Source organism: Canis lupus, chromosome 11, assembly GCF_003254725.2.
Source record: "Canis lupus dingo isolate Sandy chromosome 11, ASM325472v2, whole genome shotgun sequence".
Lineage (NCBI taxonomy): Eukaryota > Metazoa > Chordata > Mammalia > Carnivora > Canidae > Canis > Canis lupus.
Genome location: NC_064253.1, coordinates 64124044 through 64148914, shown reverse-complemented (window position 1 = coordinate 64148914; position 24871 = coordinate 64124044). Strand labels below are relative to the sequence as shown.

The 24871-nt window shown below is 44.6% G+C and overlaps 1 protein-coding gene across 2 annotated transcripts in view; it reads left to right on the top strand.

Moving 5' to 3' along the window:
• Positions 1 to 213: 213 nt before the first annotated feature.
• Positions 214 to 24871, top strand: part of PTPN3 (protein tyrosine phosphatase non-receptor type 3) — a 141501-nt gene continuing 116843 nt past the window's right edge. The window contains exon 1 of one of the 2 annotated variants that reach the window (XM_049116363.1): positions 214 to 366. In XM_049116363.1, the coding sequence (XP_048972320.1) occupies positions 315 to 366 (52 nt within the window). In that variant the 5' untranslated portion in view covers positions 214 to 314. The remainder of the gene's footprint in view (positions 367 to 24871) is intronic. The other variant, XM_035696681.2, reaches the window with a different exon arrangement.

Genomic DNA, 24871 nt, shown 5'->3' with positions numbered 1-24871 from the left:
TGCAACAACAAATTAAGCTCTGGGTGACTATTCCCGTAAAACACGTCCTGTGCTCAGCGCTGCTATTATGGGGTGGATCGCGGAGGTAAAGAATCAATTAAAACTCTGACACATTAAATGGAGCTCAAAGACCTGTTTCACAGGTTTCCCCAGAGGAAAATAATCACGTTGCATTATGCTTTGGGAGCCGATCGAGGCAAGAGTCCTGAGACAGGTTCTGGGGTTTACCAGACAGACTGCGGCCTTTCTAAGTCATTCTCGAAGCGCCACTCGCAGCGTTAGGGCATTCCACGCTCCCTTCGTCCCGGGGCACCATGGTCGAGCAAGAGGGATTATCGTCCTGCGGGCATCCTTCTCCGGAAAACCGTAAGTTTCCTGGAAACAAAGCATTTAAAGAAATGGTGGAAATATTGCGGTGTTTGCATTCACGCCCATTCTGGAATGGAAGCAAATGTCAAGCAAGGAAAACCAGAGGCCTAATAAAACTGAATATCCTTTCTATTTTTATAATAGGGCTTTGCCACCCAAAGGGGGGTCATGGTTTAGAAGGTCTGTTTCCAGAGAAGTTCTAGGATTTCAAGGGAAGCCTCACAAGAGAAAAGGAGAAAGAAGAAAGAAAGAAAGAAAGAAAGAAAGAAAGAAAGAAAGAAAGAAAGAAAAGAAAGAAAGAAAGAAAGAAAGAAAGAAAGAAAGAAAGAAAGAAAGAAAGAAAGAAAGAAAGAAAGAAGGAAGGAAGGAAGGAAGGAAGGAAGGAAGAAGAAAGAAAGAAAGAAAGAAAGAAAGAAAGAGTTAATGCTAGAATGGGAATAATGGGAATAACGTTTGTGGTCGCACTGCTCAAACCATGTTTCCATGACAGCCGGTAGGAATGTTAACGTTAAGAACCTCGTGTGTGCTGGGCTAAGTCAGACATCTGTGTAAACCATCTTCGATCTCAGTGCCTGAGTAACTTCTGTGCCTCAACCTGAAAGAGGAGAAGAGATGTGGAAGTTCAGGCGGTGTCTTTTCAGCAGTGTGGCCTGCAAATGAGCTTCACAGCAATAAAGAACCGGACGAGGCCAAAGCAAGGCGAGTGTCAGCAGTGACCATTGCCCAGGGGACAGGTTGCGGCCTGCCAGCGCCACAGGCGTGGCAGGAAACGGTCGGGGGCGGGGGGGGGGGGGGGGGGGGGGGACCCAGCTAACCCCTGACTTTAGGGGCTCACTCAAAAGCAGAGAAAAGGCAACGCGAGGGTGCAGTGTAAATGTCCCACTTGCTTTTAAGATATTTTCCCCCCAGGAAAGCGAGAGAGACAGAAAGAAAAGGAAACTCGGAGGGTTAGGACAAGACGAAGCCTGCCCTTGACGTGCTCGGCTTTGGTTCAGAACAGGACATTTTTCAGAGGAAATGCTCTCATGGTGCAGGAATCCGTTCGGTTAGGAATGTAAACTGTGTGACAACTCTGTCACGAAGTCAACCGCCAGTAGCTCTGCTTCTTCCTTTTTTCAGGATGAGGAGGTGAGAAGGAGGTGGGATACCCTCTTTTTAATCAAGCGCGCTACTCACTAGAACTTTTCATAAAGAAAGACCTTTTGTTCTTTGCTCACGTTGCTGCCTCCATCCTTAAGTTCCCCTTTATTGCTTGGGGGCGGGGGGGGGGGGGAGAAAACTTTTTTACAGAATAATATGTACCGGGTGCACAAATGCTTTCCTAATCTTTGTGGAACAGAGGTCTCTCACAGCTACTGAGGGGAGCTCAGAATGTGCTGGCACCTTGGGATCTTGGGGTCTTGCCAAGGTCCTTGGGGCTGCAGGAATAGAGGGTGCCCTGCATTCTGGCCTCCCTCTCAACTCTGTCTCCTCAAAGGGGTACCCCAACCCCATTGAGTTCACAGGAAAAACAGTGCCCATTGCTTTAAAGGAAACCAAAAAATTGAGTATCACTAAAATATGCAACCTTTTCATTCGACCGAGAGAGGACTCTAACTTGCCAGAGAATTATAATGAGTTAGCTAAAGGCAAATCAGCAATAGACGCCAGGCATATGGATGACTGGTTCTAACTGGTTCTACTACACTGGTGTTCCCTTCCCCTTGTCCAAAGGAGTCGGCAGGCTCTTCTTCACCTCACCCACTCTCCATCTCCACTTAGCTCGTTACTCATATTCAAAGCTTTACCGCATACACCACATTTTCCTCAAGGATAAAACTGTATTTAGTCCTCCTAGAGTCAATCCAGTTCCACAAATATTTTATTTTATTTAAGATTTTATTTATTTATTCATGAGAGACACGGGGGTGGGGGGTTGTGCGGGCAGAGACACAGGCAGAGGGAGAAGCAGGCTCCATGCAGGGAGCCCGACGCAGGACTCGATCCCGGGACTCCAGGATCAAGCCCTGGCCCAAAGGCAGGCGCTAAACCACTGAGCCACCCCGGGATCCCACAAACATTTTACTGAGCACCTTCTCCATGAAGTCCTAGGCCCCCCTGAGATTCACAGATGAAGAAGACACAATCCCTGCTCTCAGATACGTATATAGCCTGTTATGATTTTTTTTTAATTTTTTTTAATTTATTTATTTATGATAGTCACAGAGAGAGAGAGAGAGGCAGAGACACAGGCAGAGGGAGAAGCAGGCTCCATGCACCGGGAGCCCGATGTGGGATTCGATCCCAGGTCTCCAGGATCGCGCCCTGGGCCAAAGGCAGGCACCAAACCGCTGTGCCACCCAGGGATCCCTAGCCTGTTATGATTAAAGGCATCTTCTAATTGTACTATGACAGAAATTCACCTGAATATATGGTGCTATTGAAACACAAGAGAAAGGAGAGGAAGACAGTCTGGCAGTTCCTCAAAACATTAAATATCGAATTATCATGTGACCCAGCAATTCCACTTTTAGGCCTATACCCAAAAGAATTGAAAACAGGTACTTAGACAAACACATGTATATGCTGCACTATTTACAATAGCCAAAGATGGAAGCAATCCAAATGTCCACCATCAATAGGTGAATGGGGAAACAAAATGTGGTATATTCATTCCATGGAATACTATTCAGCCATTAAAAAGAAATGATTTCAAGGGCACCTGGGTGGCTCAGTGGTTGAGCATCTGCCTTTGGCTCAGGGCATGATCCCGGGGTCCTGGGATCGAGTCCTGCATCGGGCTTCCTGCAGAGAGCCTGCTTCTCCCTCTGCCTGTGTCTCTGCCTCTCTCTCTCTGTCTCTTTTGTGAGTAAATAAATCTTGTTTTAAAAAATGGCATGAATTTCTAACACTGCCACCACCACAGCTGAGCCTCAAAAATTCTGCATTACTTAGAAGAAGCTAGACACAAAGTTCACTCATTGTATGATTCCATTTATGTAAAACATTCAAAATAGGGCAGCCTGGGTGGCTCAGTGGTTTAGCGCTTGCCTTTGGCCCAGGTTGTGATCCTGGAGTCCCAGGATCGAGTCCCACATCAGGCTCCCTGCATGGAGCCTGCTTCTCCCTCTGCCTGTGTCTCTGCCTCTCTCTCTCTCTCTCTCTCTCTCTCTGTCTCTCATGAATAAACAAAATCTTTTTTAAAAAATTCAAAATAGATAAATCCACAGAGACCGAAAGCAGATTGGGGATGGCCAGGAACTGGGGAGCAGGGCAACAGGGAGTGACTGCTTCATGGAATGCAAATGCTCTAAAACTAAAGGGTAGCAATGGACTGCACAACATTGCAAATGCACTAATGCTACTGAACTCTTCACTTTAAAATGGTTAGTTTTATATTCTGTAACTAAGAGGAGGGCTCTGAAGAACCCGGGAGGGAGCCAGGAAGCAAGCTTATAGAATCCATTGAGGATAGGCTCCTGCAAACTGGGGATATCTTTGAACTTCATCCTGTGAGAAGTGGGATAGTCAGTGAGGAATTTTAAGCAGGTGGATGACCTTTTAAACTGGACATTTGGGGGATGCCGGGTGGCTCAGTCGGGTGAGCATCTGACTCCTGGTTTCCACTCAGGTCATGATCTTGCGGTCATGAGAATGAGCCCCGAGTAGGGCTCCTCACTCTGCATGGAGTCTGCCTGAGATTCTCTGTCTCTCCCTTCACCTCTCCTCCCACTCCCGTGCTTCCTCTCTCTCTCTCTCTCTCTCTCTCTCTCTCTCTCTCTCTCCAAAATAAATTTAAAAAATCTTTAAAAACAAACAAACAAACAACCTAGACATTTTGAGTGGATGGCTGAGGGGCTGAACCCATGGAAACAGAATGTGCAGTCTGCTGGCCCAGGGAGAGAGCATAGCAGATATACCAGGATGCACACTACCTCCCTAATCATGTTTCAGTCAAGTGATTAAAACCATCTTCCACGAAATGTGAACTCAGAAACAGTAACTGGGAAGAAAAGTTGTGGGTGTTTTTTTAAACAGCTAAAGCCCCTATTTTTGCACATCCTACCACCTTTGGCATCCAACAGATTTTAACGTAAAATTAACCTGCTTCCTCTTTCTCTAAAGATTACTCATTAAAGACTTGTCTTTGAGCAAATACTTCACCGCAGAAGAAAGGCTGGTTTTGATGAAAGCAAATTGCAGTCTGAAAATAGGTTTAGAAAAGGAAGTATGATCCAAAATTAATACACTTATTTTCTCAGTCTCAATTTCAGCCATGGTACCATGTCAAGAAATACGGCATGCTGTAATTTTTTTAATTTAAATTCAATTTGCCAACATATAACACCCAGCACATATCCCATCAAGTGCCCTCCTTAATGCCCATCACCCAGTTACTCCATCCCCCCACCCACCTCCCCTTCTGCAATCCTTTTTTTTTTCCCAGAGTTAGGAGTCTCTCATGGTTTGTCTTCCTCTTTAATTTTTCCCTCCTTTCCTTCATGGTTCCTTTCACTATTTCTTATACTCCACATATGAATGAAACCATGTGATAATTGTCTTTCTCCGATTGACTGATTTCACTCAGCATTATACCCTCTAGTTCCATCCATGTAGAAGTAAATGATAGGTATTCATCCTTTCCGGTGGCTGAGTAATATTCTATTGTATATATACCACATCTTTATCCATTCATCCATCGAAGGACATCGTGGCTCCTTCCACAGTTTGGCTACTGTGGACATTGCTGCTATGAACATTGGGGTGCAGGTGTCCCATCATTTCACTACATCTGTACCTTTGGGGCAAATACCCAGTAGTACTGGCTGGGTCATAGGGTAGCTCTATTTTGAACTTCTTAAGGAACCTCTACACTGTTTTCCAGAGTGGCTGCACCACTTTGCATTCCCATCAACAGTGCAAGAGGGTTCCCCTTCCTCCACATTCTCACCAACATTTGTTGTTTCCTGTCTTGTTAATTTTAGCCATTCTCACTGGTGTGAGGTGGCATCTCATTGTGGTTTTGATTTGTATTTCCCTGATAGCAAGTTGTGCGGAGCATTTTTTCATGTCTGTTGGCCATGTGTATGGCGTCTTTGGAGAAATGTCTGTTCACGTCTTCTGCCCATTTTATGACTGGATTGTTAGTTTCTTGGGTGTTAAGTTTTGATAAGTTCTTTATAGATCTTGGATACTAGCCCTTTATCTGATATGTCATTTGCAAATATCTTCTCCCATTCTGTAGGTTGTCTTTTATTTTGCTGACTGTTTCTTTTACTGTGCAGAAGCTTTTTATCTTGATGAAGTCCCAATAGTTCATTTTTGTTTCTCTTGGCTTCGTAGATGTGTCTCGCAAGAAGTTACTATGGTCAAGTTCAAAAAGGTTGTTGCCTGTGTTCTCCTCTAGGATTTTGATGAACTCTTGTCTCACATTAGGTCTTTCATCCATTCTGAGTCTATGTTTGTGTCTGGTGTAAGAGAATGATCTAGTTTCATTCTTCTGCATGTAGCTATCCAATTTTCCCAACACCATTTATTGAGGAGATTGCCTTTTTTTCATTGGATATTTTTTCCTGTTTTGTTGAAGATGAGTTAACCATAGAGTTGAGGGTTCATTTCTAGGTTCTCTATTCTGTTCCATTGATCTATGTGTCTGTTTTTGTGCCAGTACCATACTGTCTTGATGATTATAGCTTTGTAATACAGCTTGATGTCAGGCATTGTGATGCCCCCAGCTTTGGTTTTCTTTTTCAACACTCCTCTATTTAGGGTCTTTTCTGGTTCCAAACAAATCTTAGGATTATTTGTTCCAACTCTGTGAAGAAGTCCACAGTATTTTGATAGGAGTTGCACTGAATGTGTAAATTGCCCTGGGTAGCATAGACATTTCCACAATATTTATTCTTCTAATCCATGAGCATGGAATGTTTTTCCATATCTTTGTGTCTCATGCTGTAACTTTTTAAAGGTAGTCAAATGGGATTTCTGTGTACAGAGAATAAACATTTGAATGAAGCCACAAGGAAAATCTGATCTACTCCATGCTCACCAAATACTAAATTGAATGTGACCTATTGGGACCATACAGAATCCATCTAACTGAACTTTAGAGGAAATTCAAAAGGTCTTGATCTTGTAGTTAGTGTATCTGCCAGTCAGCTTCCCCTTGTCTTTTTAGAGTGACCAATGGTTCCAAAGAAAGCCCCAGGAGGGAGGGGTTTCCCAGACCCCAGACTTCCAGTACTGAAGCCAGAACATTTGGGTACCTGGTTTCACTGCACCCACAACCCCTTCCAAAATTCTTTTTTTTTAAGATTTTATTTATTTATTTATGAGAGACAGAGAGGCAGAGACACAGGCAGAGGGAGAAGCAGGCCCCGTGCAGGGAGCCTCATGTGGGACTCGATCCCGGGACTCCAGGATCACGCTCTGGGCCTAAGGCAGGTGCTAAACTGCTAAGCCACCCAGGGATCACCCCCTTCCAAAATTCTATCTTCTGGGCCGGATTGTTTACAGTTGGAAAGTAAAAAATAAATAAATTAATTAATTAATAATAATAAATAATAATAATAACAGCAGTGAAGAAGAGAGAGGGAAAGATGGGCATCATTTGGCATCCATCATGTAGAAAGAGCAAGAATGCAGGAAGTCAGTAGGGTGCAGCTGTCAAGGCTGCAGTGCATTCCACAGGAGCTCCGAGACTCGAGCTTCACACGTGTGCCATGATAACCACGTGACTTTCACGCAGGCTGCAAGGGAATGTCTTCTCACCCTCCAACTCACTCACTGAGCAAACGTCTACCGAGGTCCTTACTTACCATGCATGTGCCAGGCTTGGGATCAGGTGTTGGGATCCGGAGATGAAGATGTGTTAGGCTGGCCTCAGGAGTTGCTCACAGGCCAGAGGCCAAGTAGAGGAGATGCACTAAGTGACCATCAGGTCTAACACCATGTAATTAATAATTAGAGCTCCCAGCTTCCAAGAACCAGACATTTATATAGATTGTCTGTCATTCTCAAGGTAGGTAAGATTTTCCCCATTTTAAAGAAAAAAAAATAAAAACTGAAACTCAGATTTGCAGAACTTGCTCAGGGCCACCCAGCTGGCAGCAGCAGAGGCAGGCTGTAATCCAACATTTTGAGCAAGTTTCCCTTGATCTCCAAAGCTCTGTCCATTCTACTATTCTCAGGTCCCTTTTCAGTGTGACCAAGGTTAAGATCAAGATCATTCTGATTCCTGACCTACTTACTCCAGCCTATCTTCGTCTTCCATCAGAGAGCAGCTATGTCTGCCCTTTGAATTGATAGCAAAAGTGCTGAGTTTTAACTATTCATGCTAATGACAGAGGCAGGGTGGAGGTTGAAAAGCTAGATATTTATGCATAATTAGCAGACAATTGGAAACTGTTATGAGAGGTTGGATCAAGACAGCATGCAGAGAAGAACGATGAGGGGGATCCCTGGGTGGCGCAGCGGTTTGGCGCGGGCCTTTGGCCCAGGGCACGATCCTGGAGACCCGGGATCGAATCCCACGTCGGGCTCCCGGTGCATGGGGCCTGCTTCTCCCTCTGCCTGTGTCTCTGCCTCTCTCTCTCTCTCTGTGACTATCATAAATAAATAAATAAAATTAAAAAAAAAAAAAAAAGAACAATGAGACTTCAACGCTATTGGAATTGGCCCTGATTTTCTTGGGGAAGACACTCAAGTCACAAGCAACAAGAGAATCAACAAAGTGGACTTCATCGAATAAAAAACTTTTTTCCATCAAAGGACACAATCAACAGAGTGATAAGGTAGCTGATAGAATGAGAAAAGATATTTGAAAATTACATCTGACAAAACATTGATATCGAGAATATAAAAAGAATGACAAAAACACAAACAACCAGATTCAGGTAAAGTACTAGAACAGACATTTCTCCAAGGAAGATATACAAATGATTAATAAGCACATGAACAGATGCTCAACTTCGCTAATCATTAGGGAAATGAAAATCAAGAACTCTAATGGGATACCACTCCATATTTGTTAGGATGACTATATTATCAAAAACAAAACAAAACTAAGAGAACAACAAGTGTGGGCAAGGCTGTGGAGAAATTTGAATCCTTGTGCACCACTGTGATGTAAACTGGTGCAGCTGCTATGGGAAACAGTATGGCAGTCCCTCAGAAAATTAAAAATAGAATTACTACCTGATCCAGCTATTCCACTTCTGGCTATATACCCAAAAGTATTAAAAGAATTGGAAGCAGGGACATGAAGAAATATTTGTACACCCACGTTCACAGCAGGAGTATTTACAATAGTCAAAAAGTGGAAAGAAATCCAGGCATCCTTGATAAACAAAATGCGTATATACATACAATAGATACTATTCAGTCTTTAAAAAAAAAAAAAAGAGAGAGAGAGAAAGAAAGAAATTCCAACACAGGGCATGACTTGCATAAAACTTGAATACAATATGCTAAGTGAAATAAGCCAGTCACAAAAGGGGCAAATACTGTATAATTCCACGTAGGGTAGTGAAATCCATAGAGACAGAAAGTAGAAGGGTAGTTGCCAGGCACTGTTGGAGAGGAAGGAATGGAAGTTGGTGTTTCATGGGTACAAACTTTCAGTTTGGGAAGAAGTAAAAGTTCTAGAGTGGGAAGGTGGTGCTGGTTGCACAAAAATGCAATACACTTCATGCCATTGAACTATATAATACCTAAAAACAGTTAAAATGGTAACTTTCATATAATATATATTTAACCACAATTTTTAAAAGATGGCATTCAAAGGACGTGCATCTACAGACTCAAATTCCACTTCAAGTTCTATTTAGTGATGGAAAAAATATAATGTATAGAAAGTGTACCAATATTAATAGAATAGTTCAATTTTTATACTTACATAGACTGTTGAAATCACCACTCAGATCAAAATAAACATCCAGCCCTCCAGAAGGCTCCCCACCCTAAAGATAGTCACCATTCTGCCCTTCAACATCATAGATTTGTTTCAACTGTTTTTGAACCTCATACAAATGGAACCAGAAATTACAATGCTTCCTTGCATCTGGCTTCTTTTTGATCAATTTATCTCTTTGAGATTCATCCTCTTTATTGTGTGTAGCAGTTTGTCCTTTTTCATTGATACATAGTTTTCCATTGTAGAAATATATCACAATTTGTTTTTTATGCTACGATTAATGAATATTTGAGTTTTTTCAGTTTGCTAAGAATATTCATATACGTGTCCTTTGATGAACATAGGAATGTGCTTGTCTTTGGTATACACAGTGGCATGTTTGGACATAGATTTACTTATGTTTAACTTTAGTAAATACTGCCAGTTTTCCAAAGTGGTTGTAGCCACAAGAATTCCCGTTGCTCTATATCCTCGTTAACATTACCTTTATTAATACTTTTAATCATATCAAGAGATGGGGTGGGGAAGGATGGAGGATCACGTGGGGGTCTTATCCCTAGTTTTACTGAGAAATAATTGACATACATCACTGTATAAGTTTTTGGTTTTTTTTTTTTTTTTTGGTTGGTTGGTTGGTTGGTTGTTTTTTTGTGTTTGTTTTTATGGGGGGGGGCAGTGGGAGGGGGAGAAGGAGAGAGCGAATCTTAAGCAGATTTCAGGCCCAGTGCAGAGCCGGGGGTCGATCTCACAACCCTGAGATCATGACCTGAGCCAAAATCAAGAGTTGGACACTTAACTGACTGAGCCACCCAAATAATCCATCACTGGATAGGTTTAAGGCATATAGCATGATGTTTGATGTACCTACAGTATGAAATGATTACTACAATACGTTCAGCTAACACACATCTTCTCCTAAAATTCAATTTTAAAAAAGAAAAAAGGAAGAAAAAAAAGACAAAAAAAATTTTCTCCTTGAGATGAGAATGCTTAGGATCTATTCTCTTAATGTCTTTCCTATATATCCTACAGCACTGTTGGCTACAGTGATCATGTTGTACACTACATCCCTAATATTTATTTATTACCAGAAGTTTGTACCTTTTGACTCCTTTCCTCCAACTACTGCTCCCTGCACTGTCCACCTCTGATAACAGCTCTGATCTTTTTTCTATGAGTTTGTTGTTGTTGTCCCTTATCAATAACTTTTTTAACTAACAGATTTTCTCTTGAGCAGTTATAGTTACAGAGTTCCCATACATCCCCTCAGAGGATCATAAGGTTTTAACTTGCATTAGCCAAATAAATAATGATACTGAGCACCTATTCATAAGCAACTGACATTTGGATATCCTCTTTTCTGAAACAATCATTGCTATTTTTAAAATTAGATTGTATGTCCTTTGTTTATTGATTTGTGAGAGCTCTTTATATATGCTGAGTATGAGTCGTTCGTCAGATATATGTGTATTGCTAATATTTTCGACTAGTCTGTGGTTTGCCTTCTCTGTTAATAGTACTTACGATGCATAGAAGTCATTCATGTTAATGAAATCCAATGTATCAAGCTTTTCTCTTATGGTTTATACTTTTTTGTATCCTATTTTTAAAAATCTTTGCATACCTCCCAAGATCACGAAGATATTCTGCAATGCTTCCTTTTAGAATATTTATTATTTCATCTTTCACATTTATATTTATGGTCCATCATGAATGTTTGTACATTATGTGAAGGGTGCAGTTTCTTCATTTTCTTTTCCTTTTTTTGAAAGTTGATGCTTTCTTCATTGATTTACTGTTGAACATTTGGCATAAATCAAATGACCATATATGGATGAGAATGTTACTGGGCTCTATTTTATTTCATTGGCCTATTTGTTTATCCAGGTATCACACTCTCTTAATTTCTGTAGCTTTATAATAAGTTTATACCTGGTAGTGGAAATCCTCAGCTATGTTAATCTTCTTCGATAATGCCTTGGCTATTCTACGTCCTTTGCTTCCATATAAATTTTAAAACAAACTTGCCAATATCCACTTTAAAAAAAAAAAAAAAAAGAAAGCTTCCTGGAAGTTTTATTGAGTTTGCATTAAGTCTGTAGATTCATTTAAGGGAAATTCATATCCTATCCATCCTATGTCTTCCAACTCATGAACATGGTTTATCCCTCAATTTATTTCATTTTTCTTTAATTTATCTCAGGAATGTTTTATGGTTGGCTGTATACTGGTCTTCAAAATCTTTCATTGGAGTCGTTCCTAGTTCTTTTGTGTTTCCTGTATTACAAATTGTATTGTAAAAATTTTTTCTAGTTGTTTGCTGCTAGTATGTAGAGGTATAAACGTGTTTTGTACATCGACCATCGATTCAGCTCCCTTGCCAATTTACTTATTTAATACTTTATATTAGATTTCCTTACATTCAAAACATACAATCTGTGAATAAATACATTTTATTTCTTCCTTCCCAAGATTCATGTCTTTTTTAAAAATGTCTTAATAAAGTACAGGCTTCCATGAAATAAAACTGGCCAATTTTCATTATACAATTTCATGAGTTTTGACAAATGTATACAGTCATGTAGCCATTGAGATGTGGCATTTGGCTGATATTTCCATCAGCCAAAAAGTCCTCTCAAGGGCCTCCTTGCAAAAAAGATTGGAAAAAAAAAAAACAGATATACTGTTTGCCCCTTCCTGGGCACAGAGCAGAAAGCTTGAGTTAAGTAGCATAGGGTTGCAGAACACAAGGCAGCTAGATTCTCCGGAAGAAGAGTGGGAGGTGAAGCTTCTCCACGAGTTAGTCTTCAATCCTACTTGCACGCTAAAATCGGCTCTTAAAATACTGCAGCCTGGACCCAACCCCCAGAGAGCCTGATTTACTTCATCTGTGTTGGAGCCCAGGCACTGGGGATCTTTTCAAATAGACAAGGTGATTCTCATGTGCAACCAACGCTAAGAACTTAGTAGGCTAAAGGCAGATGGAAGACAACTTTTTTAAAATTGTAAAAACCATATGGCAGCTGTCACTGAGGGAAATTACTTAAGAGGAGAAGAAGCATACGTAATCCTGTCTTTGTTGCACAGCAAATATTCTCAACATGCAGACATATTTTTGCACAACTGTGCTCACTGTGGTGATGCAATTTTACTTCGTTATTTACCATTTATAATGAATTTCTTGCTTATATCCCTTCATAAGGGTAGTGGTTCTGAGTGTGGGCTTTGGAGTTAGACACACCTGGATTAAAATCTAAGATTTTTGACTTGCCAGCTGTGGGTCTCCAGCAAACCGTTCAATATACTTGAACTTCATAGACTACTTGAGAGGTAGGAAGAATGGTACCTACCTCATAGGTTCATTATGAGGATGGGTGTTTGTAAAGAAACAACAGGAGAACGACTTGCCCACTTTGGGCTCTCTATGAATGGTTGCTGTTACCACCATTGGAACGAGTGAGGTTATCGACTGAATGGAACGCTATTCTAGGGCAGTAAATGTAAATAGACCAAGGGCTTGGGAGATAAAGGAAAGGATCTCATTTCCCCTCAGCAATAAAGACTCAGGCATCGTGAGGAGTTACGTGCGTGTGTGTGTGTGTGTGTGTGTGTGTGTGTGTGTACATGAAAGAGCTAGGAGTCCAGGGCTCTGTGGGGTTCAGTTCCCATGGTTGAGCATGATTCTAGGGGAGGGAAAATTGAAGAGGGCCCCTGGACCACTTGTTTCAATGGCAACACCAGACACCCACAAGAGCCATTTAGAATGGAATGCAGAGGCCCTTTGGGCAAATTCTCTTGTTTTCTCTCCTTGAGGCTAGAGAACCATACTGACTCCAAGGAGGACAGAGGAAACATCCCTGGGGTCTTGGACTTATCACAGGAGGTCAGGCCCTGAGGGTGAAAGAAAAGCATTCTTATGTCAGGCAAATGGGGTGGGAGTATCAGGTCATTCAATCTGACAGTTAAAAATAATAGGAGCACCTGGGTGGTTCAATGGTTGAGCATCTGCCTTGGGCTCAGGGTGTGATCCTGGGGTCCTGGGATTGAGTTCCACGTTGGGCTCCTTGAAGGGATCCTACATCTCCTTCTGCCTCTTTCTCTGCCTGTGTCTCTGCATCTCTCTCTGTGTCTCTCATGAATAAATGAAATCTTTTTTAAAAAATAAAATTAATAATAATAATAATAATATAGCAGTCCCTAGGTGGCTCAGTCAATTGAGCATCCCACTCTTAATTTCAGCTCAGGCAACGATCTCAGGGTCGTGAGATGGACCCCCCTCCCCGCGCCCCCCCACCTCCCCTCTCCATCAGGCTCTGTGCTCAGCAGGGAGTCTGCTTGAGGATTCTCCCTCTCCATATGCCCCTTCCCTGACTCATGCACTCATGCTCTCTCTCTCTCAAATAAATAAATCTTAAAAATATAATAACAATATACATTCACGGAGAGGACCATTCCAGGCACTCCAATCAATTCAATTAAATTAAGCACTTAAAAAGTTTTTTTAAAAATAAATTAAGCACTTACTCCTCACAACAGTCTTATGAAGTAGGTATTGTTAGTAACCTTGTTTTACAGATGAGGAAACTGAGGCATAGAGCAGTTAAGTAAACGTGCCCAAGGTTACACAGAAAATAGTAGAGTCAGGATTGAAAACGCAGAGATGATGCTCTTAACTACCCGCGTACCCCAAGCCAATGAAGTGAGACATATTAGTTACACTATAATTGTAAACGGTCTTTGGAAAGATCCCATATCCTGATTTGCTCAGACTGTTCTCTTTTCATGTCTTATTTTCCGCTTTCAGCTGAAATAAGCATCCTCATGCATCTAGCTTCTCTCGTCTGTCGGAAGTCTCCTAGGATCACTTTCTGTAAATGGCATTACTTGCTCCAGCAGGATAAAGTATGCTATGGTTGTTCCTACATATTGTTGTAGCGTTTACCAAACAGGCTGCACCATTTGACAATGTCACCACCACCTCAAGCAGCACGGTTGGAATTATTTGTATAAATGAATATACATTTGAAAAATATATATATATATAAATATTTTTTTTTAATTGGAGAACTTAAAAAAGCTGGAAATTTGCAGCAGAGGCTTGCTGATCAGCTGTGCTTCTGGGAGTTTCCCTTTATTCAAGGCGCCTTTATTCACCTCACCTGAATTTGAACCATCGTCCCCTATCAGGCCAGGCCCTGGACTTCCAAACCACCTGGAACTTTGGAAGGGGAGGGGGCATACGCTTCTGATCTTTTGCCTACAGCATGCACCAAATGCCACAATATTTTTTGGCCAGGTTCTCTTTCCCACTTTTCAAACTGGCTTTCCTGAACAAACTGGGATGACTTTTAAGCCAGGCTCGCTGTCCCCTTGGTCACTGAAACCAGCACCTCCTAGACTGTATGTGTCTACAAAACACCTGAGATCTCGTCAAAACTAAGATTGTGGCTCAGTGCATCTGGGCAGCCTGACAAGTCCCAGGTGGTGCTAATGCTGCTGGTCCAAAGAGCTTAACTCCTTTATCTCTTAGATAAACCAGACAGCAAAGACAACCCAGACAATCCACACCAGAGCCGTCTAACTCCAGCTCTGCCTCTGACAACCTGCAGGGCCTCTCTGAGCCTCAATTTTCCCATCTGTACAATGAGAGGATGACAGTAGACACTCTCTGAGTCCTTTCTATGATTTTCATCTCGATCTTGGATTTCTTGAGCCCGTTCATGTTATTTTTCACATACTATTTACTCAACAAAGAATATTTAAGCTGCAGGGGGGAAGCACGGGCACCTTTTTAAAACACCAGCAACGGAAGAGCGAACAAGAGAGGCACAGTCCCTGCTCTCATGGGAGCGCAAGTGTACTGAGGAAGACGAGCAAATGGGAGTCGGAAATAGTTTGCTAAGTGTTTTGGGAGGAAGAGCTCAGGGCACCATGGTACCAAATAGAAAACAGATGTCACTGCGACCAGTGGGAGTCAGAGGAGAGCTCCCAAAGGAAATCATTACTGAGCTGACCCCAGAAGGAACAAGGTGGGATCAAGTGGGATCCAGGTGAAGCCAGGCATGGGAAGTGGGAAGTGTTCCCACTGTGTTCCAGGCAGATGGGAAGCCATAGCCAGCCCAGCGTTCACTGGTTCCAAGCTCAGAGCTGCCCCTCTACTCCTGCTCCTCCCCAGCCTAGACTTTTCTGCAGGGGGCCCTCTCTCTTGTTGGTTCATTCATTCTTCTCACCATTCGTCAGCCATTCAGTAAGCCTGAACTGAGGGCCTTTGTGTCACACACTCTTCTGGGGGGCAGGAAGGGAATATAGAATGAGCAACCCCAGGTACCGTGCTTATTAGGATGAACGGCACGTCCACAAGTAGCTGCCACACAATCCGAGGACCATCAGAGTGCAGGTGGCACCACGTCAGGGTGTAGAGGCTTCGGGCAACAACTGAAATTCTGTGGGCAGGACTTCTGAGTCTTGGAAAGCATGCAACAGGCCTGGCCTTTGCTTCGCGTCCTGGGGGCTTCTCCTGGGGGCGCCCTTGCTTGCTCACGGCTGGGTGCAGACCTAGGTGGCCTCTCCTTTCAAACCGCTGGCAGGGCTGCAATTGGACAGCAGAGGGCAGTGAAAGACTGCGCTTGAGCCAAGCTGCCTGGGGCTTGGCAATCCAGGAAAACGCTTTTGCAAAGGCTTAGGCCGAGGAGGAAGTAGACAAAATCCAGAGAGGGGAAGACATGTGCCCAGGATAACACAACTGCTTAGTAGCAGAACAAGCACATTGCGCCAGGCCCATGCAATTTGCTCTGCAAGGTCCTAAATTTTCTAAGACTCTCAGTTTGTATAATTCAGGATGTTTCTAGAAATATTCTTCTTTTCCTTGTCCCCACCCCCCCCCCCCAGCATAATGTAGAGGCATAGTTTTGGTTTATAAACCTCTTGCAGATAAATACAAGATATAGAGGGGTGCCTGAGTGGCTCAGTAGGTTAAGCATCCGACTCGATTTCGGCTCAGGTCATGATCTCAGGGTGGTGAGACGGAGCCCTAGGTCAGGCTCTGCGCTGGGCACGGAGTCTGCTTAAGATTCTCTCCCTCTGCCTCTGTCCCTCTCTCACTAAAAAAAAAAAAAACAGCAACAACAACGACAAATACAATATATGTAAGTGCTTCCTCTTTCTTCCTGAATCTAAAGCTGGTGACACGCTCCCTGGGGAAAGTGCAGTGGTTTGGAGCATCGGCTCCCGAACAAGGCTGAGTTTGAAGGCAAGCTCTGCCTCTCCGTGGGTGCATTTCTTAACCGCTTCTCTGGATCCTAATGTTTAGAATCAGGCAATGATCGCACACATACCTCCCGAAGCTGAGGTCAGGGTTAAGTGAGCTGCTGGAAATGGAGTGCTCCGACAGTTCCTGGTCAGGAGCAATCATTCTGTCAACGGGTGCTCTTGTTTTCAGTCTCCTGGCCGAGGAGCACTGGTCAGCCACTGCACGCCACGCCCGTGTGGGTGAAGAGCCCAGCCATGTGTACTCGAGCCCTTGGAATCAACAGGCTTGCTCGGGTTCAAGTCCCAGTTGTGTCCTGTCATTTATGGGCTGTGCCACCAGGATGAGCAAGCCCCTTCACTGCCCCTGGGCCGCAGTCCCTCATTCCTCTAATAGGGCTGATAATATCGCCATTATTATTATTACTACTTCTGCTAATGCAGCAAGAATTCCTTTTAGTTCTGTTCAGCAGATATTTTCTCATGCCCTGTTATGCCCTGGGCCCAGTGCGGGGTCCCAGAAAGAAAGAGACGAGTAGGTCACAGCTATGTGTGCGAGGATCTAGTCGTTGAACAGGCTAGAAAGGCCGGTGATCGTACATATTACCAAAGACTATGATGAATATAAAGAAGGAGCACTAATGAGGGAGTTCCAGGAAGTCTTCCCGGAGAAGGTGGACTCTCAGTCGGCTTTTGAAGGATGAATAAGAGTTTGCCAGACTCGTCTTCCTTTAAAGACAATGGAGATATTTGTGGAGTCAGGAGTCCCAAATGGGAAGTGTGTTGCACATACCCGCCAGAGCTGCTCTTTTGTCTTAACCTCATGGACCAGCCCCCCTCCCCACACACACATTACTGCATGCAATCTCCCCTCTTTTCTCCCAGACAACCCTTGGAGCGTAGACCTGCTTTAGAAGGAGAGGAGTCCAGATCACAGAAGCTGGGAAAGAATGGGAGGTTCCCGGGCCACAGAGAACACTTGGAGGCAGGGGTACCCTGAGCAGCACCTGTCCCAGGCCCGCCCCCCACATCTCAAGACTCTGAGTTGGCTCCCAGCAGAGCGGGCACGAAGAGCTCAGCTTCTGTTCCTCCTCTCAGCAGACAAAGCAGACCTAACACTTCTGTCTCCACCTGAACTTCTATCTCATTCTTTTCCTGCCCACCCAAATTCTCCATGTCCCCTCTCCTGGGAAGCCTCTGTGTCCTGCCAGTGCTGGCACAGCGGTGCCCCCGGCACTTCCAACGTCACCCTGGGCCGCCACATCACCGCCCTGCATCCCGGGGCTCTGTCTCCCGTTAGGCTGCGAGCCCTCTCTAGGCAGGTACTGGGTCTAAGTCACTCTCCGTGTCCCCGGCTTCTGGCACCGAGCCCGGCTCGGAGGACCTCGCTCAGCAAACATGTTTGCTGAATTGAATTGAACTGAACTGAACTGGGCCCAGAATTCCTGACTCTTTCCAGTCACTGTTTTTGTTTTTCTGCCTTGGCAGGAAGCGGAGGGCACACTCCAAGAGGTAATTGATGAGCACGTAATAAACGAATTCTTTAGATGTCTGGATGGAGTCAGAGGAAATAAAGACAGCGAAGCCCCCCAGAGGCCAGCTGCTGTGAGAAGCCGTGACTACCCCGGGCCTGCAGGGGTACAGGAAGGGAGCTGGCATAGAATCTGGGGAGAGCGGCAGCCAGCAGGGGGGCTGCCCAACAGGAGCCATGGATATAGCGGCAGCCAAACCACAGCTTGGCGGGGGGTGGGGGGGGGGGTGGGGGTCAATGCCCACCCTGGTGCCGGCCACAGAAGGCAGCCTGACTGGACACAGACTACAGCTACCGGTAAAAGCAAAGAGCAGATCTGGAGGGAGGAATGGGGAATATCCAGCACGAGTAGCTTCGCTCAAAATATGGCCCACATTGCATCAGCATCAGAAACCTTTCAGGGAACACCTGGGTGGCTCAGTCGATGAGCATCTGCATTCAGCTCAGGGCATGAACCTGGGGTCCTGGGATCAAGTCCCACATTGGGCTCCCTGCAGGGAGCCTGCTTCTCCCTCTGCCTGTGTCTCTGCCCCTCTCTGTGTGTCCCTCATAAATAAATAAATAAATAAAACTCTTTTTTTTTTTTTTAAAGAAACCTTTCAGAAGCTTGTTTCAAAAGCAGAGTCTTAGGCTCTGGCCCAGACCAACTAAATCAACATATCTATCCGTGGGGCCTGAGGATTTGTACTCTCAGAAAATACCTGAAGGTGACTGTAGAGATCACCTGGGGATCTCTGGAAGGTATGGAATTATGAGAATTTTGAATGCTGTTAATTCGTAACTTGAACCTACAGAATCAGGTTATTTTTTTATTTTATTTTTTTTAATTAATTAATTTATTTATTTGTGAGACACACAGAAAGAGGCAGAGACACAGGCAGAGGGAGAAGCAGGCTCCATGCAGGGAGCTAATGTGGGACTCGATCCTGGGACTCCAGAATCATGCCCTGAGCCGAAGGCAGACGCTCAACCGCTGAGCCACCCAGGGATCCCCCAGAATCAGGTTATGATACAAGGTCTAACAAAGCTGGTTTTCCATCTGCTACTTCCAGAGCACCAGGGGACTTCACTCGTTCATTACTGAGCATGGCCTGGGCTCCCTGGAGAGTTCTGGCCAGATGAAGTTGAAAAAGGATGGTCCCCGCGTGAATATCCTAGGATAGCCTCTTACATACATGTAGGGGTTCTTCTAGGACTTCCAAAGTCATTCCTACCATGTGCAGATGACTCTTCAGTGCGTCTGCAAGCAGCTCTGGGCAGGCAAAGTAACAAGCCAAACCCATGATTTCAACCACCATCACACCTTATGACACCCAAATACTTATTTCTCCTGAGTGTGGGTGTTCAGCTGCCTATGAGACATACATTTAGAGGCTCCCCAGGCCCCCTGCTGACCCACGTGACCCTAAGGGAACACATCTTCCTCCCCACCCCACCCCAAGGCTCCCAACCTCAGTGAGTGGTATCATCATGCGGCCTGTGTTTAAGCAGCAGCCTGGGGCCATCTCAACACTGCTCTCTCCAGGTACCAGGCGCCAGGTACCAGATACCTGGTCCATCCATTCAACCCCTAACTCTCCCATTCCCTCACTTTTCTAGGTTTCTAGCAACACTCCAGGTCATCGAAATTTTCCCCCTGTATTCCTGTTATGACCGAATAAGCTCCCTTGCTCCTTCCCAAGCCACAACCACCGTCAGAGGGATCTTTTAAATACGTAAAATCTAAACATTTCACTCCCCTGCTTGGAATCTTCAGTGCTCCCCAGTGTCCTCAGGGCCTAGTCTAGACTCCTCACTGTAGCACACAAGGCTCTTCACACCTGGCCAGGCCTGAGTTTCTACCTCATTTCCCATCATTTCCCACACCCTCCCTGCCCTCCCCCCACACCGGGACACCCTCATCATGGATTTTAAGTTCATGCACTTGCTTAACCTTCCTCCCCAGAACGTTCTTCTCCTTTTTCTACCTGGTCAACTCCTCTTTGCCAATCAAAACTCAAGTGTCATCTTATCCTTGAAGTCTTTTTCTGAGCCACCAAGCTGGATTAGTCTGCACTGCCTTCTTATCTTGTTCTCATTTCTCTGACAGATCTTATCTCAGCACCTTGGAATAGTCTACTTATCTTTCTATTAATCTGTGATCTCTACTAGGACAAGATCTGCAATGCCTGATTTGCCTGTATATTTCAGGGCCCAGCACAGTGTCTTCCTTTTACCAATGGCAGGGTGTGGGGGTGGAATGGACAGATAAACTGAATTTACAATAGCCTCCTGCATGGAAAAAGATCTCGGGAGAGACAGGATCTAGGGAAGACTGCTTCATTAAATTCACTTATTGTGACCAGAGTTTCATCTGGACTCACAACTAGTGGGGTATACCATGCACTACACCAGGTTCTGTGCCAGTATCTCTTCCCTCAGGGACCTGTGACAGTAGAGGAGACATCACCTAAGTTAGGCTCATTCGGGTTGCAAGGAAAAGACCTACTTGGGTTTCTTGTCTTTCTTTTTTTATTTTTTTAAAGATTTTATTTATGTATTTGACACACAAAGAGAGAGCAGCAGGCAAAGGGAAAAGGAGAAGCAGGCTCCCCGCTGAGCAAGGAGCCCGATGAGGGGCTCGATCCCATGGGCCCAGGATCATGACCTGAGCTGAAGACAGACGCTTAACTGACTGAACCACCCAGGGACCCCCATACTCAGGTTTCTTAGGTGCTGGTGTAAATGGCTACATTAAAATATTCCTTACATGGAAGGGTTTACTTGTACAGAGGAAAGGAAGTGTGAGAGACCCCCACCCCTACCCCCCACAGCAGCCCAGTTCCTCTGGAACAGCAACCCCAGTGCAAGGATGTCGAGAGGAGCTCATGGAGGAAAGAATCGATCCGCTGTTGCCCCAACAATGTTACATAACAAACCACTCCACACACAGCATCTTAAAACGACCACCATTCCTTCACAGTGTGGTTCTACTTCTCGTGTTTCTCGTTCTCCTGGGACCAGCAATCTACCTGGGGCAGTCTTTTTATGGCAGAAGCAGAAATGCAAGAAGGACAAGCTTAACTACGCAGACATATTTCAAGCCTCTAATTGTGTAACACCTGCTAACAACCCATTGACCCATTGGCCAAAGCAAGTCACACGGCCAGGCCCCCGAGTTGAGCAGGGACATATCCATCTACTCGTAGCATAAGGAGCTTCAAGGTTACGTGGCAAAGAGCATGGATGCAGAGAAGAAGGAAGAACTGGAGCCAATGCAATCCATGCAGTCCTGCTTTTCGGGCTACAGGTCATCATAAAAGCAGACGACAGTGACTCCACTTTCTCTCTTCACATTTAAGCTCCATAAAATCAAAGACTTCACACTATCTCTAGAACCTAGAACAGAGTATGACGCATCACGGGTGCTAATCAATATTTGGTGAACAAATGAAGGCTTCTTGCTGCCTCCTCCTTACATTCTCACTTCCCAGGAGATGCTGTGCAATCAGACAGATGTGTTGCTATCAAATACCCTGCAGACTAAGGAGTTTAGACTTTTCCAGGAGGTAGGCCATGGGGAAGCATTGTATATTTTCAAGCAGAGGAGCCTTGTTCAAATCTGTGCTTCAGCAAGATGAACCTGTTATCAGTATTCCGAGAAAAAAAGTGAGAGGAAGCTGGCTGACCAACTGGGAGGCTATTTGCAAGAGCTCCAGTGAGAGACAAGAGGTCCTGAAGCAGAAAGCAGAGCTTGGGAAGGATGTGAGAAATCTTGTGGGGGTAGAATAAAGAGAAGAAGTCATTTTTCTTGGATGGCAAGAGAGAGGGAGGGAGGGAAAGAGGGAGGATTTGGAGCTGGGAGCCCAGGCCCCCGGGCAGATCGTCAATGGACAAGGAGCAGGCTTGTGGGCTGGAGCCAATTTGTTAGTTTGGAACTGGTTGGGTTTGAAGTGCTTCTGGGACACCCAGCTGGAGGTAGCTAGTAGACGCCAACAATTCAAAACTGGCCTTCAGAAGAGATTTCTCACTAATATCTTAAATTTTCATTTATATCAAACATCACATTTATAATAATACCCACTTAGGAAAACTCTCCTGAACCTGCTGGATAGTCCCACCCATTCGAGGTCAGGCAAGCAGCTTGTTGCAAGTTGTTTGGTTTTCCTAAGTCTTGGCATGGAGGAGAGAGGGATAAAGGACAACAGCAGGAAATCAGAGTCAGAGAGCCATAAGTGGCCACTGCCAGGCAGGAGCATTTTTCTTTCCCTAGAAGTTAAGACCTCCCCAAAGACAGCCCGGAACTTTCGTGCAATCAACAAATATTTGTTAGTCCCTTCTCTGTGCCAGGCACTGTGCTCAGGGCCAGAGACCCAGGGAGGAGTCAGGAAAAGTGCCTGCCCTCGAGGTGAAGGAAGAGGGTAGAGTGATCTAGGTAAGTGCAACCAAGTGCTATAGGATCTTGGATGGATGTTCAGTGGGGGTTCAAAACAGAGGCTGGTCAATTCTGGCCAGAGGGTGGAAGATAGTAACAGACACCAAAGGTTCAGGAAAGGTCCAGGTAGACAGGGATTGGACATTAATAAAGAACATTCCAGACGTAGTGCCCCAGCTTGAGCCAGGGCTTGTGGAGGAGGTGACCCAGCAATGCTGCATTAGCGTTTCTGAAGGGCTGGCATGGGGCAGGGTGGGGATGAGGGGGAGCAGGAAGGTGTGGAAGAGAGGGGTCAGGAGAGACGAAGGTGATGCAGGGCTCAGATTACACATGGCTTTGAACACCACATGAAGGAATTAGAAATGTAGCCAGGGCTTCCTATCCCTGAAACATTTTATGTGGGGATCCCAAAGGGCTGGCTCTCCCTTCCTTAGGAGAATGAGATAACCCATAATGAATCTGGTTGCTTATCTAAAAGTCAATGGAAATACTATAATCCCCTGCATGACACATTTATGATTAAAGGCTCACGAATCACGTGCATGGTGTGCTTAGTTTCAAAGTGCCGTCATGCACCTCACCTCATTTTAGTCCTTCAGGCACTAAAGAGGGCAGGTGTTAGGAACATCTGATTGACAGATGAGACATTTAGGCTTAGAAAGAGTCCCTAACAAATACTTCTCACAGTCATCATGAAAACCTCTTTAAAAAAAAAAACAAAAACCAGAGAGAGATTAGTGTGAGATATCTAATTGAGGGAGGGATGTGTCCTCTGTTCTCCAGAATGAGAAAAGTGTGTCTGGTGGCCAAATGACTTTCAGAAAATTGTGTTGGTTGGGCCAGTGGTTTCCAAATGCCCTTACGCTTGTGGACCAGCTGCATCACATTCACCCAGGAGTTTCTTAATAATACACATAATAGATTTTCACTTTCAGCAATTTTCAGATTTGGTAGGTCAGGAGTGAGGAGCAGGGACTAATATCAAGAACAAGCTCCCCAAGCGATTCTGGTGCACAGACAGCTGGAAAATTGATCAATTGGCTTTTGATTTTGAGTAACTTGAGGCCCTGATGGTGAAGATGGGTCCCACAGGCCACCTGCCTTGGCTTCACTCAGGTGGCTTAATAATGGTGCAATTTCCAGAGGAGGATGGGGAAATGGGGTGACTGGGTGACGGGGACTAAGGAGGGCACTTGATGGGAGGAGTACTGGGTGTTCTACTATACGTTGGCAAATTGAATTTGAATAAAATATTTTATAAAAAATCATGATGCAGTTTCCTGGACCCAACCCAGAGTCAGAGTCTCCAGAGGTGGGGCCCTGGAATATATATTTTATTTTAGTTTAGTTTATTTATTTTGAGAGTGAGAGAAGTGTGGGAGCATGGAGCTGGGGGGAGGGGCGGGGAAAGCGGGGAGAGAGTATCTTAAGCAGGCTATATGCCCAGCACAGAGCCTGACGTGAGGCTCGATCTCACAACCCTGAGATCATGACCTGATCGAGAGTCAGACACTTAACTGACTGTGCCACCCAGGCACCCCTAGAATCTATATTTTAAATAAGCTCCCAAGACCTGCTTGTTCATTTACCTACAAATATGTCCTAAGGTCTTGCTATGTGACAGACACCATTCCACTTGGGTGTCATGGTGAATAAGACCCACAACATCCCTCTCCTAAAGACACTTGGATTTCGGCTCAGGTCTTTGAACACTGGGGTTTGACACCACCTGCCTTAAAATAACACAGTGTTGCTAAAAGACTAAAAAGATAAGTAGAGATGATGGAAATCTCAAAGAAAAGCAGTTTGGAAATGGAAAGGATGTAAGGCGGAGTCCTCAGTAACAGGACTTCCTGTTCCTTCCAGTTATCCATTGCTGGTCACAAACCACTCCCAACACAGTGGCTGAAAACGACAATTTTTAATTTTTAAAAAATATCTCATGATACAATGTGTTGGCTGAGTGGTTCTTTTACTGGTCTTCTCTGGGTTCAGCTGAGACAAACCTGCATGGCTGTGCCTCTCTCCTCTCTCCTCTTCATCCTGGGCTTCTAAACAGTGTGGTGGTCTCAGGGTTCCAAGAGGGCCAGTCCTCGTGCACCAGTGTCTGTTAAACATCTACTTGTGTCATGTTCACTGATGTCCCATTGGCCAAATCAAGTCACTTTGGCTAAGCCTCTGTGTGGGAGGGGACAACACAGGGGTGTGTACATCAGGAAGTCAGTTTGGTACAAGTCTTTTGTGTAATATTCAACCACAATTCCTCTGGCTGTCTCTTGATCTTAGGCTTTCTTTGTGTGTCTTCACATCTTTTCTGCTGTGTTTAAATTTCTAGGAGGGAATCCGACTGATCATGCTAAGTGTCTCCCTGGCTCATGGGCTTCCCAACCAATGGGGATTCTAGGACTCAGAAGAACTG